This window comes from Microcaecilia unicolor, chromosome 4, assembly GCF_901765095.1.
Source record: "Microcaecilia unicolor chromosome 4, aMicUni1.1, whole genome shotgun sequence".
Lineage (NCBI taxonomy): Eukaryota > Metazoa > Chordata > Amphibia > Gymnophiona > Siphonopidae > Microcaecilia > Microcaecilia unicolor.
This window is the reverse complement of record NC_044034.1, coordinates 336,080,045-336,095,228: the sequence shown is the minus strand read 5'-3', so window position 1 is coordinate 336,095,228 and position 15,184 is coordinate 336,080,045. Positions and strand designations below refer to the sequence as shown.

The 15,184-nt window shown below is 43.8% G+C and overlaps 1 protein-coding gene across 1 annotated transcript in view; it reads left to right on the top strand.

Moving 5' to 3' along the window:
• POLB (DNA polymerase beta) overlaps window positions 1–15,184 on the top strand; it is a 53,871-nt gene that overhangs the window by 31,057 nt on the left and 7,630 nt on the right. The window contains exons 11-12 of the mRNA XM_030202074.1: window positions 1,314–1,384; window positions 4,990–5,076. Coding sequence (XP_030057934.1) covers window positions 1,314–1,384; window positions 4,990–5,076 — 158 coding nt within the window. The remainder of the gene's footprint in view (window positions 1–1,313; window positions 1,385–4,989; window positions 5,077–15,184) is intronic.

Sequence of the window (15,184 nt, the reverse complement as noted above, 5' to 3'; positions counted from 1 at the left end):
TAAGCTGCTTGCATCCTTTACCTCTTTTATATGGTTGAGGTTCCAGGGCAAGAAGTACGCACAAAATATAAAATTTAGTATTTGTGTAATGGTCTCTCCTGGTTTAAACGTTCCTACTTGAAGAGTATAACTGCATGGTTTAGTGTCCAATGTTCCTGTAATAAGCCATATGGGAACAGATTGATGGGAACATTGGACACTAAAGGGTTAAACTACACTTCTTTTCATACACAGGGTCCTAAGACTGCTGACTCTGTGATTAATTGCCTAGGCCCCTTTTAAAAAGTATTCCTTCTATGATTCCACTCTGTTATTGGGAACATGATTGAAAATTTGTGATTGTGCTAAGAAACACTTTCCTATGGGTAAAAATATTTGTTTACCCACTCTTTCAGGGCCAAGGTCAGAGCAGGGATAGCAATAATATGCATTCTTTCAGAAGTATACGTGTTGATTGTCAGACAAAGGAGGTGCAAGAGTAGGAGGCATAGAAGCCAACTTTTCCAAATGATTGGGGGTGCTAAACCTAGTGGAAATTACCCCTTCTTGTACACAGTCAAAGGACTTGCTGCACCTGCAGCACCCACAGAGCTGGCTCTTATGGTGGGGGTATTTTTTTTTTCCATTTAACAGTTTTGAAAGTATACATGGCCTTTACAACCATGTAGGCAATATGAAAATTGTCCTTTCATCACATAGCTTGCCACTATTCCAGAACGTGGGATAGTTGTGTCCATAGAGGACTGAAAACTAAGCTGAGACATCTCTTGGCACCAATTCCTTAGTATTTTCTATCTCCAGCAGGTGGATGGTTTCAGACTCTGGTTCTGAGTGACTTGCTCCTAGTACAGTTAGTCAGCTAGTCCTCCAGTTGAGCTTGCGGGAGGCTTGAGTCTGCGGAGTCATAACTGAAGGTCTTCAGATCCTTTTCTGTGGTGCCCTGTGAATTTACTTCTTCCTCCCTTCATCTCTCCCCTGTTTCCTGTGGAGCTATCCTTTTCCAGCCAAGGACCTTAAAAAAAAAAAGGAAAGAGGTTAATTGGAAAGTGTGGGGCAGAGTATCAGTCCTGAGCCTTTCTCATCTCATAGTTTTTCAAAACTATCTGGCTTCCCTCACCTGCTAGACCACATTCTCATGTTTGTTTATGCTTCCTCCTTTACCAGGCCTGTTTGCCCGTAAGGATATCGTATCGGATCATAAGTTCCTGGGCCTCATGATTTATGGCCTTTGCCCTTTGACTCTACTCCAGGGTGCATAAACTGTGTTTATTATCTACAAGATTGTGTGAGATTTTCATTCTCTTCTTTTACAGGTGCTGAGTCAAGTGGGGATATAGATATTCTCCTGACCCATCCAGCTTTCACCTCCGAATCAGCGAAACAGGTGACTGTCATCATTTGCACAACTGACTTTCTTAGGCATGTGTGTCCTAAGCGCAGTAGATCAGACTTGTGATCACATGTACAAAATATTTCTTCCAGAGACCTTTATTAGGGGAAAGAAGCCCTTAGAAACTATGCTGTCTGTCATATTTTATTTGTACAGTAACACAAAGAGAAAAATAACTGTGGCTCTAAAAAATCAAATTAGACAAAAATGTTGAAGAGTCCAGTATTGATGCAAGATATATATTACTAATCTTACAAGCACGAGGAAAAGACCTCAATACAGTACATTCCATTTAAGTGCACGTCGGATAAGCACATGCTTTGTTTAACTGCATGCCGTACTTCGGTCCCATTTTTGGCGCCATCAATTTCTATGGGGATAAACTTTGGTTTAGCGCACCACTGATAGGTGCAAGATTCGCTTATATGCATGGTTTAAGCCGCTTCGCTACAGGAAAGACTCTGCATAAGCGCATGCATGGAATATGGAAGCCGATTGGCACGTGACAAAGGGGCAATATATTTGAAATCTCATTGGTTAACTGCCACAGGCAGACTAAGCGAAAGAAAGTTGTTAGAGTGTACACTGGAGTCGTCATCATCGCGCAACTGTAAGACTTTAACACTGGCTGAATGAATAGAAGTTCTTTAAAAAAATTAGAAAACAAAGTCAAGCATCTTGCTAAAGAATATGGTGTCAATCCCAGTCAAATTTCACATATCTTGAAGCAGAAAGAGCTCCTGGAAGACTGGCAAAACAATACAAATCCACACAGGGAAACGCAAACGGGTGTGAAAAGCTGAGGATGTAGAAGATGCTCTTCAGTGGTTTTCTCAAGTCAGGAGCAGACAGTTTCCTGTCAGTGGTCCACTGCTTATGGAGAAAGCTAATCAGCTAGCTGAAAGTCTTGGACTAACTGAATTCAAAGCCACTGTTGGATGGTTGGAAAGATGGAAGGAGAGGAACAACATAAAATTCAAGAAACAGCATGGTGAAAAACAAGACGCTGATGACTTTGGTGCTGAAAATTGGGTTGTTTCAGTTCTTCCTACCATCTTGAACGAGTTTTCACCTCGTGACATTTTCAATGCAGACGAAAACGGTCTCTACTGGTGAGCGATTCCTGATGGAACACTTGCATTCAAACAAGCTGAAACTACAGGAAGTAAAGCGTCGAAGGATCGACTGATGATCCTCCTTTGCTGCAATATGGATGGGAATGAGAAGTTGGAGCCACTCGTCATTGGAAAGAGCAAACAGCCCCCTTGCTTCAAGAATGTTAAGCGACTTCCTGTGTCATACGAGGCTAACGCAAATTCATGGATGACTGGGGAAATTTGGAAGCAGTGGCTAAAGAAGTTAGACACTAGAATGAGGGCACAAAAGCGTCAGGTTTTGTTGCTTTGTGATAATTGTGCTGCACACAGTGATGATGTCAGGCTGTCTAACGTCAAGGTGGTCTTCCTGCCACCAAACACTACCTCTCTGATCCAACCTATGAATCATGGCATAATAGCCAATTTTAAAAAACATTATTGGGCTCTTGTACTACGTCGTCTGATGAGCATTATGGATGACCAGACTGGCAAGGATAAACGTGCTGTTGAACTGGCTCATAATCTATCACAGTTGGATTCCCAACATATGCAGAAAGAGGCCTGGAATCATGTTACACAGGCAACCATTGTGAACTGCTACAAGCGGGCAAGCTTTAAGGATGTGGAGAGGGGCGAAACAGATGCAGCTGTTGCAAATGCGTCAGATGAACAGGCTATTGACATCCCAGCCTGTGTTACTAAAGAGGAGTTTCATCACTACGTAGCTTTTGATTACGATCTACAAACAGCTGACGACAGCACTGATGTCGAGATATGCGCCTACACTCAGGCAACGGCTGATGATGAAACAGATGATGAAATGAGCAGCGAGGCACATGCTGATGAAACAACCTCCTATCACTTTTGCAAGAGCGCTGGAGAGTCTCAACACCGTGCGGGCCTATCTGGAGGCCACTGGATGTCAGTGCTATGACAGTTTTTTACCATCTGGCAGACGTAGTCTCTGGAATTCACAGACATAATAGTGTACAGAGGACTATGACTGATTACTTCAAATAAGCCTAACGTCAGTTAACAGAGACTGTATAACGTCAGTATGATAAGCAGTACTGTACATATGTTTATCAGATGTCAAGCTGCTTTGGGTCACAATGGTTAAGTGCACGCTCCGGTTAACTGCATGTATTTCTTTGGTCCCAAACCCTTGCACTTAAGCGGATTGCACTGTACACCCGAACACCAACTTGAGTTCTAGCATCTTGCACTGGGGTTGTGGTGATCATCGTTGGTCTTGAAACCTCGTAGTATATTTTTTCAACATTTTTAATCCATTTTTATTTATCAAATTTTAGTCCTTAGTTTTAAAACATATATTTGTTTTTTGTGTATTTGTTTCAGTTTCTTACTGCAAATAACTTTTATTCATGGTTTATTCCGAAAACACTTATGTTAGTCTTATTTCTAAAAGAAAAAAAGTCGACCTGCTCTTGAGCACGACATATAGGATGTAATGTGTACATTGAAATGAATGACACCATCCTTGGGAATCAGTAAATGTCAAAGCACAGCCCCCAAGGAAGCCATAGAAGTGAAACGGAGCTGGCCACTGTCGGGTGTTGGCTAAGTGCTAGTAATGAGGAGCTAATCCATCTACATGGAAGAACATTCAAATAAAATAGATATAATATGATGTCAGCATACTAGCAGTGGAACACCTAATAAGTACACATTAGAACATTCAAATGACTTCTAATGCTGTTCCTACAATACAATGAGACACCTTACTCTGTAGCCAGGGGCCAAGTGCAAATATATAGATGGAGACAAGATGGGTAGTACAAATTCAGTTAGAATAAATAGAGGGGTGGCTAAACTCAAAGCAGTTTCTGTGTACAGTTAAACAAAATATGAGGAACTGGTCTAAGTTAGTTATTTACTGAGGGGATAGTGGATGCTTGAAATCACCTGCAGCAAATCCAGAGAATCACAGGGAGAACAAAGGAGAGAGACAGCCACAGATCAAGTAGGGTCTACTTTGATACAGTCAAAGGACAGCTAGGCAGAAAGGGCAGGCCAGGAGACCCTTGTCTGCCAGGAATTCCTGTATTATTGTGTCATATGCTTAAAGCTTTTAAAGGTAGGTAGAAAGCGTTGGTTTCTTAAATCGTTCAGTTTGAATCCATTTAAGACCTAGAACAGAAGAAAGATTCAAGCATCAGTACTGCAGAGTTTTCAATATTTTCTCAGATTTAGGGCCTGCTCACCACCCCAGCATGTATGGAATGTAAATCAGACTCTTACTTCTGTAAGGGCTGTAGAACAGTAATCAAATGGAGCTTAACTAGATCTTACAGTTCATTCAGAGTGGTAGTCCTCATTTTACTCCTGATTTCCTATTGGAGTTCTTCCTTGTTATCAATTCCAAGTCTTTCACAATCCATTTATGTGTCCTAGTTCATGAGTGAGATGCTTATACACAACATCACTTCTCTTGTTATCTGGTATGTCCAATTAATGACTATCTTTTGGCTATTTCTGCAGCCAAAGCTTTTACATCAAGTTGTTGAGCGACTGGAGAAGACTGGCTTTGTCACTGACACACTGTCAAAAGGAGACACAAAATTCATGGTGAGTATCCTGAGTGAGTGTGTGTGTGTGTGTGCAGTTCATCTGACTTTGGGTTCAAAGATTTAGGTTAAAAATTGGGTAAGAAACTCTTCAAAGAATTTTGGCTGTTTCAGTTAAGCTTTAACAGAAATACATTCAGGTTGATTCTGGTTTTGTGTGGCCATGAAATATGAAGATAAGATGAGATGTTTTACAACCTTACAATTTAATTGGCCTTGAATACCTTTAATTCGTGGAGTGCTGTTGGTTCATTAATGTTGCATAGCGGATATATGCACTGAATATTGGATACAGTATCCTAGTATAGATGACACTTGTCTTTCTTATTGTAGAGACCATTAGACAACGTTCCTTTTGTACCAAAACTATTGAACTACCATTCCAACATTACATCAGTACATTAATGGCTGTACACACATTGAAACTCAACATTTGAGTTCACTTCTTTCCCCTATCTGCTCCTCCCTCTATCCCTACCTTTCTCCAAATATGTAACCCCTTTGCCTCACACAGCCAAAGAATTGACCAGCCCACTGAGTAATCTAGGAGTTAAGAGACATAAACGGATCACACATCTTCAAAAATGTATGTATTCAAGGCTGGCATTCTTTCCATCCTTAGCAGTTCATGCAGATGGTTTCTCCATAAGGTTAAGCCATGCAGTCGTTCCTCCCCATGATATTCAAAACCATTTAACCAACTAAGAATGGCACCTGGCTTGTTAGATGGTACTTAACCGGCTATCTGGCAATATTCAGCAGAGGGATAGCCAGCTATCTCCCACTGAATATTCCTGGTTAGCGGTTAAGAGATAACTGGCTGTATCACGTGATATAGCCGGCTATCCCCAAATATTCATTGCACTAGCCGTTAAGCTCGTAAAAACGGGCGAGATTTCCAGCTACCCTCCTCGCCGCCACTCCCTCCCCCCTCAGTGCCAGGCCCCCTGCACTGACCTGACAGCGCCTCTCACCTCCGTGTGAAAGCGCTGCAGGCAGCAGCAGATCGCTCTGCAGCTGCCTGCAGCGCTTCCACACGGAGGTGAGAGGCGCTGTCAGGTCAGTGCAGGGGGCCTGATACAGAGGAGGGCGGGAGCGGCGGCGGGGATGGGGGGGGAGGGTGGAGGTTAGTGCGCGCGATGTTCGTTTCCAGGCAGCAACGTCCGACAGTGACTCCGATTCCGTTTCCCTCTCTGTTCCGCCCTCTGACGTCATCACGTCTTGACGCGAGGGCGGGACAGAGAGGGAAGTCTCTACTGCGCATTTGCAGGTGAGTCAGTCATTTGCCGTTTATATGTTTGATAGCCGGCTATTGTAAGCAGCCACGTTGGGCTGCTTGACTAGCTGGAATATCTTTCGCCTGTTTAAACTTAACCCGCTATCTCCAAATATCAACTTAGCCAGTTAAGAAATAGCCTGACATTGAATATCTGGGCATAAACACCAGGTAAATGTGCCTTGCCATATTTTGACATTTGAGGCTGGTATACAGGCTGGAAGAAAAAAGTTTTTAAAGTTCTTTTTTTTGGGTGGGAGGGGGTTAGTGACCACTGGAGGAGTCAGGGGAGGTCATCCTGGATTCCCTCCGGTGGTCATCTGGGCAGTTGGGGCACTTTTTGGGGACTTGTTCGTGAAAAAAAAGGGTCCAGAAAAAGTGACCCAAATTCTCGCTTCTGGCGCCCTTCTTTTTTTCATTATCGGCCGAGCGCGCCCATCTCTCCTCCGATAAACACGCCCCAGTCCCGCCTTCACCACGCCTCTGACACACCACGTCAACTTTGTCCGTTCCCGCGACAGATTGCAGTTGGAGACACCCAAAATCGGCTTTCGATTATACCGATTTGGGCGCCCATCTCCCGATTTGGGTCAAAATATGGGCGTCTTTCTCTTTCGAAAATAAGCTGGATGGTATTGCAAAACCACTATCAAATTGGAAGTGAGCTATTATCATTGGTTCCTAAAGGGAGAAAAAGAAAAAAAGAATCATCTGCAAAAACTCGTACTTAATGCAAGAAAATCGGATGATTTAAAAAAACTCTTTTCCTCCAAAAATTCAAACCTGTGGGAGGCACCATACAACAAACCAACTGACCGGGAAAAAAAACGATCAGGACTGGAAACATGTAAATCAATATGCTAGAACCCCCCCCCCCCCCCCTACAAACTAACACTCACACACAAGCCAAACAATCTCTGATAAATCCACATACAACCTCCTGTCATGAACCCTGACCACCTACCTACTAAAGGTAGATGTTATTATTACATAAGTACATAAGTAATGCCATACTGGGAAAAGACCAAGGGTCCATCGAGCCCAGCATCCTGTCCACGACAGCGGCCAATCCAGGCCAAGGGCACCTGGCAAGCTTCCCAAACGTACAAACATTCTGTACATGTTATTCCTGGAATTTTGGATTTTTCCAAGTCCGTTTAGTAGCGGTTTATGGACTTGTCCTTTAGGAAACCGTCCAACCCCTTTTTAAACTCTGCTAAGCTAACCGCCTTCACCACTTTCTCCGGCAACGAATTCCAGAGTTTAATTACACGTTGGGTGAAGAAAAGTTTTCTCCGATTTGTTTTAAATTTACTACACTGTAGTTTCATCGCATGCCCCCTAGTCCTAGTATTTTTGGAAAGCGTGAACAGAAGCTTCACATCCACCTGTTCCACTCCACTCATTATTTTATATACCTCTATCATGTCTCCCCTCAGCCGTCTCTTCTCCAAGCTGTATAGCCCTAGCCTCCTTAGTCTTTCTTCATAGGGAAGTCATCCCATCTCCGCTATCATTTTAGTCGCCCTTCGCTGCACCTTTTCCAATTCTACTATATCTTTCTTGAGATGCGGCGACCAGAATTGAACACAATACTCAAGGTGTGGTCGCACCATGGAGCGATACAACGGCATTATAACATCCTCACACCTGTTTTCCATACCTTTCCTAATAATACCCAGCATTCTATTCGCTTTCTTAGCCGCAGCAGCACACTGAGCAGAAGGTTTCAGTGTGTTATCGACGACGACACTCGGATCCCTTTCTTGGTCCGTAACTCCTAACGTGGAACCTTGCATGACGTAGCTATAATTCGGGTTCTTTTTTCCCACATGCATCACCTTGCACTTGCTCACATTAAACATCATCTGCCATTTAGCCGCCCAGTCTCCCAGTCTCGTAAGGTCCTCTTGTAATTTTTCACAATCCTGTCGCGAGTTAACGACTTTGAATAAGTTTGTGTCATCAGCAAATTTAATTACCTCGCTAGTTACTCCCATCTCTAAATCATTTATAAATATATCAAATTGGAAGTGAGCTATTATCATTGGTTCCTAAAGGGAGAAAAAGAAAAAAAGAATCATCTGCAAAAACTCGTACTTAATGCAAGAACATCCAAGTGTCCTGGCCAGGAGTGCTTCCTAAATAACTGAGAATTTAATAGAACCTGGAGGTTTTCACTGTCCGTGGCTTGGAGGAGGAGAGAGCTTGTTAAAGATCCAGCGCTTCTTCTTTTCACTCATGAAATATCCAAATATCACCCTTCAACAAGTGTGCCTTGTTTCGCCAAATTTCTGGCTGCCTCAGGAAGGGCACCACTAAACTCCACAATTTAGTAGTCCTTATCGTTGGCTTCAGCTATGGACTTGGGAGGTATTTTAATTTTTTTTTTTAAATTGTTACAAGTGCCCCCTAGGGTGCCCGGTTGGTGTCCTGGCATGTGAGGGGGACCAGTGCACTACTAATCCTGGCCCCTCCCACGACCAAATGCCTTGGATTTGTTCGTTTTTGAGCTAGGTGCCTTCGGTTTCCATTATCGCTGAAAAACGATACCGCCCAGCTCAAATCCGCACAAATCCGATGCATTTGCCTGGCACAAACCGTATTATCGAAAAAAAAGATGGACGCCCATCTTTTTCAAAATTACAGTCTGTCCCGCCCCTTCACGTACCTGTTCTTGGAGATAGACACCCATGGAGATAGGCGTTCGATTATGCCCCTCCATATGTATTTTCCCTATCTGGAGTTCTGAGGTTCCGGTTATAAATATAAATATAAATGGATTTCCTGATTTGAATCCTTTTATTTCAGGCGGGAGATAAAATACACACAAACTAACTTTTGTCAAACTTTCTAGAGTGTTTTGGATTACAGTTTTATAAGAGACATTTTCTGAATGTAAAAGATACTTTACTCACGGACATCACTTTATAAAATTACCCCATTAACAGCTAGCTAAGCAAAAAGGAATTCAGAGATCTTAAGCTTGTTCTAAAATTGAATTGCTTTAGTACAGTCTGATTGAAGCTACCAGTTCCGTGTGTCACTGCTACTTCAATTGAAAGATCACTGTGTATGCCGGTGCTGTGTCTGCCTCTCCCTCTCATTTCTTCTTATCTCTTCTACTCCTTCCTGTGAGCGCGCCTGTGTCTTCTGAGCTCCTTGATCTGCCAGACGCTCCTCATTCGCCTGTTTCTACCTGTTCAGTACCTGTTTGGAACCTCTTGCTCACCCTTCCAGAGAGGCTTCCTATTCCCTGGCTGACGCATAAAAAGCTCTGATTTGCTTAAGCTAGTTCTTTGATTTCCTGGTAAGAGTTATACTTCATAGCTAGATCAAAGTAAGACAGAGACCATAGGCAACCTGACCCTCCTAATGTACTTCTTCCCAGATCTAGCTGTCATGTATCATTAGCTGCTGACAAGGAAACTCTAACCACAGCAAAACTGTGACTAGAAATAATGTGTTTTCGGTTTTGTGATTAAGTCCTTTTGCATACTATTAAACTGTAAGGCTCCTTTGCTCCTACCTATGTTTTTGGTAACAAACACTGAAGAGCAGTTGTGTTGAAAAGAAATAAATCGTGAACTTTACATATACCAAGGCTTTATTTGGTTTTCTGTGTAACTTTAGAGTTGTGCAGTTAAAGCTGTTGCACATACTTTTTAGCATTCCTGGGCTTGTGTTTATAGGTAGGAGAGAACTTTGTGAGTATGCTTCATTTTCAAATATACAAGCTTACGGATAGTTTCTCTAAAGTATGTTTCTGCTGTTCTCCACTTCCAATACCATTTCACCTATCTAGTTCTGTTCTTAGCCACGGCCAGTGCTTTCTTGTCCATGTGTTTCTATGGCTCTTAGCCTGAACCAGTGCTCATGTATATGCTAGGGGTGTGCATACTAAAAAGTTTTCCTTTCGCTTGTAATTTATAGTTCTCCTTTTGTTTAGACTTTGGTTCAGTGGGCTATATCACTAGTGAGTATTATTGAGCCAGAGTGCATACTGTTCTTCAATACTGTGCCTATAGACTGCACGGTATTGAGCCAATAATGTGTACTGATGAGCAATGGTGTCTCTAGACTTAAATATTTGGGGTGGCAAGCTAGATACGTGGGATGGGGCAAGTTGAAACAACATTTCCATACATAATCCCCCCCCCCCCCCCCCCCCCACACTTTTAAATTAGTAATCTTGTATTCATAAAAGAAACCCTCCTCCCTCCAGCCTGTTTAAACTACCCAGTAAAACCATCATTATATAATTGATAGCACCGTTCAACAAATTCTTCTATGTGGGCATGAAGTTTGGATTCTCTACAGCAGAGGTGCCAAAACTACTTCGGTTCACGGCACCCTTAGTGTCTGAGTAATGTTTCATATCACCTACCCACCCCCCACCCCAGCCACATAGGTCTCCGCCCCCACAGTTCTGTACTGCCCCCCTCCCCCGCATTTTTCTCACTGCTCACCTTCACCTGGAGCAGCCTGGGGGGGGGGCCTTCTTTGCCCCCCCCCCCATGTCTCCATTTCCCCCTTTTCCTGTCCCATTACTCCTCCCCGCCCAGCATCTTTTCTTTGTCCTTGTCTCTCCCCATATTCAGCTTCTCCCTTCTTTTTTTCCCCTTCATCCCGTACTATCCTGCCCTGCCCACCCTACCGCACTTGAGTGCCACGTCTCATCCTCTCTCTTCCAGGCCTGCCCACCCTCTGAACAGTCTGATTTCTCTCCCCATCAATCTTTCTCCTCCAATCAAGTCTCTCTTCCCCACTCCCAATGAGCCCTGCATCTCTTCCTCTCGCCAACTCTCCTCCATATCCCCAGTCCCCTGTACCTCTCCAACAGTGACAATGATTAAGAAAGTTTAATGTCAGCATCGGGGCCTCTTCTCAGGCACGTCCCACCTACACGGATAACAGGAAATTGCATCAAAGCAGGTGGGACGCTCCAGAGAAGAGGGCAGCTCTGACGTTGGTGGAAAACTGTCTCAATCGCTTCTACCAGAGAGCTACAGGGGCCTGGGGCTACAGAGGAGAGACGGCAGGAGGGAGAAGGAGAGATGCAGGACTCACGGAGCATGGGGAAGGGAAGAGAAAAAGAGACATAATGAGGGAGCAGCAGCGGTTCGGGTGTTGGGAGGGAGTTCAGGATTTGCCGTGGCACCCCTGAGAGTTCGCTGCAGCACACCAAGGTTTCGTGGTGCACAGTTTGGGAACCGCTGCTCTACAGGATTAGTCAGAATCTCAATATAAACCTTGACTCTCCAGTTCTGTATCATAAATTCATATTCCCCAACAACAAAGCTACCCCCTTACAACTGGCCACATAAAAAATATTCAAGTTATGACAATCAACTCGGGAAAGCACACACTCCTTCCACTGCCAGATAATTTGTGCTTCTCAACCCAGTCCTTGGGGCACACCCAGCCGGGTTTCTGGGATATCTGCAGTGAAGATGCATGAAGTAAGTCTGTATACCAAGGAGGCATTGTATGAAAACCTGTCTGGTTAGGTGTGCCAGCCGATAAGAGGAAACCCCACTAGTTCTGAGCATTTTTATTTTTCAAATAGGCCAGACACTTTGAAATATAACACAAAACCCTGCAAAAAGGCACTTAAAACCTATATAGAAAACTTACCAATAATAGCCCTAACCCACCTATGAAGACAGACCCTAGAGCACCAAAATAACCTGGTACTGGGAAACTGGAACAAGATGGACTGTTACATAATCCTAAAAAGACACCACATGCCTACAAAATCCTTTACCTCAGTTGGAGATGTAGAACATGACTCTCAGCTGATACAAAATAGGGAATGGCAAAAAACATGCAGACAAAAACTGAAAGCAGAGATACCAGACTCTGCTCGTCATACAATACCAGAGAAATGGAAAGAAATACATGTCATCCTGTACAGTGCAAAATAAAGCTGACAGTTCTAAACTCTCAAGCCTGACATAATTCAATCACTAAACTGAAAATAGGGTGGTGGACTTTGGTCCTGGGGAACTGAGGAACTGAGTTCGATTCCCACTTCAGGCACAGGCAGCTCCTTGTGACTCTGGGCAAGTCACTTAATCCTCCATTGCCCCCATGTAAGCCGCATTAAGCCTGCCATGAGTGGGAAAGTGCAGGGTACAAATGTAAAAATAAAATCATTTTTCTTACCTTTGGTGTCTGTTGATTTTATTATTCTAATCGTCTTGTCCCCAGTCTCTGGTTCTGCTTTCCTCTGTCTGTGCTCTTAACTCTATTTCCAGGACCTCCTTTCCATTTCATTTGTTAGTTTTTTTTCTCACCTCCTTTCCTCTTCACATTCAGCTTTCTTCAATTTTTCTGCCTCCTTCTCAAATTTATCTAGCTTTCCTTCTTCCCTTCTCTTTATGTGCAGTACATCTCTCCTTTTCCCTTCATATGCAGCCTTTCATCCTCTTCATTCCGTTCATCCATGCACATTTCCCCCTCTCCCTGCACTCCTATCCCAAGTGCAGCGTTCTCCCCCCCCCCCCCCCCCCGCTCCCCCTCCCTTCTATCCTTGTACATTTCCCCCCTCTGTTCTATTCATATGCAGCCTTCCCCCCTCCGTTCCATTCGTAAGCAGCCTTCCACCCTCCCTTCCCTGCCCTCCTATCCAACTGCAGCCTTTGCCCCATCTCTTCCCTGCCCTCCTATCCAACTGCAGCCTTTGCCCCATCTCTTCCCTGCTTTCCTATCCATGTGCAGCATTTTCCCTTCCCTTTCAATTAATTCCATCCTATCATATGCATTTCCCTCCTTTCCCTTCCATTCATAAGCAGCCTTTCCTTCCATTCCATCCATGTGCATTTCGCTTTCATTCATATGTAGCCTTTCCCCCTTCTCTTCCCTGCTTTCCTATCCATGTGCAGCATTTTCCCTTCCCTTTCAATTAATTCCATCCTATCATATGCATTTCCCTCCTTTCATAAGCAGCCTTTCCTTCCCTTCCATTCCATCCATGTGCATTTCGCTTTCATTCATATGTAGTCTTTCCCCTCTCCCTTCCCTGCCCTCCTATCCAAGTGCAGCATTTCCCCCTCTTCTTTCCCCTCTATCCTTGTATATTTCCCCCCTCCATTCCATTGATATGAAGCCTCTCCCCCTTCATTGCCCTCCTAGTCAAGTTTAGCAATTTCCCCCCTTTCCATTCATATGCAGCTTTTCCCACTTCCCTCCCCTCCTATCCAAGCCTTTCCCTCTCTCCCTTCCCTGCCCTCCTATCCACGTGCAGCCTTTCCCCTTCTCCCAGCTTGTTGCACCTCTCTCCCCTTGCCCCCGATGCAGCACCTCTCTCCCTCGGGCAGCAGCAATCCCCAGTCGCTGTTAACCGTGCCAGCTCAGAGAATCAAAATGGCGGCTGCGACATCTCGCAGTAGTCTCATGAGAGTTTACGGTCACCATTTAGAACTGTGAAGCTCATATCTCACCAAAGTTCAAATCTTTAAAATAGGGAGTGCTGACACACCTTTGTGTGCAAAATGTTAGTGCACCCAGGGCTCTTCCTTTCATTTCCTCTGGGATTGTTTTTTAGTGCAGAAATTTTGGTCTACAATTTTTCAATATTTGGAACTTCTGTTGGGCTCACACGTTCCATTTACCCCCCCTTGGAGCTCTTTTGGATAAATATGAATTCTTAGCATTGCAGAGTAGAACTGCCCAGCAACTGATTTGTAAGTAATGTATAATAGGCAAGCACATTATTCTAAGCCTCTGGAAAAGTGATTCCCCTCTAGATTATTGGCACTGGCGCAATAGATTTCATGGGCTGATGCTATTTGAGCGCCGGGGAGCACGCTTGTTCCTACATTTCCTTGTTTTTACTGTATTCTTTACCATGAAAGATGCTTTCTTTTACTATGTAAGCCGCACTGAACCTGCTGTATGTGGGAAAGAGCGGGGTACAAATGTAATAAATAAATGTTGAAAATGTTTCCTCTCCTTCTGGGGACCTTTCATACACTCTTTGCATACCCGGGGGTGAAGTTTAGTAGTTAATTCCCTCTCAGAGTTTGGGGGTATGCAATGTATTACACACCAAGGGTTTTTTTTTGTTAACGGATACTTTGTTCACCTACACGCACAGTTTCTTAGTGAGAAAGGATAGGGGTGGGATGAATTGGATTGGGTTGGGGTGGAGGGAGGTTGGGTTTGTAGAACTAGATGTGATAGTATATGCTTAGCGTAAGCACTTTTATTGTCCCCTAGTTTGACGTCTATATAAGTTAGTTTGATCACAGGTTTTGTGTCTTGTACAGACTAACTGCATTTCATTTCTTGGATTAGTCTTATTACTGGGGTTGTCGATAGTTTTCTGAGTGCTATTAGGATAGGGTGGGAAATTTGTAAAATATCCGATGACAGATTGCTTTTCATTTTTTTCTGTTGTACGTACCCCATATGTATTGTTGTATGTGCATTTGATTGGATGTACTTTTTGATACTGTCATCAATAGAACTGCGGAGCTGGCATGGGAAGCAGTGGTTGGGGGATCGCTGCTGCCTGACCAACACCAAAGCTCCCTCCACAAATTAGGGAAAGCCCCGAGTTTCCAGACCTACTTGAACCATTCGGGGACTTGGAGCTTTCTCATGCGGCTTTCACCTGTGGTGCAAAGGAGCTGCAATGAAGATTTTTGGGGGTACATTTGCACCCCCTGTACTGATGAGCAATAGCACACATAGGGAAATTACCTGAAATTTCAGTTTAATAATACAAGACATGGGAAATATCAACATTTCTCATGTCATGTCAAACAAACATGCATCCATAGTGTAGCTAAATTGGGATCTGTTGTGCCTGATCTTCCTTGTAGAT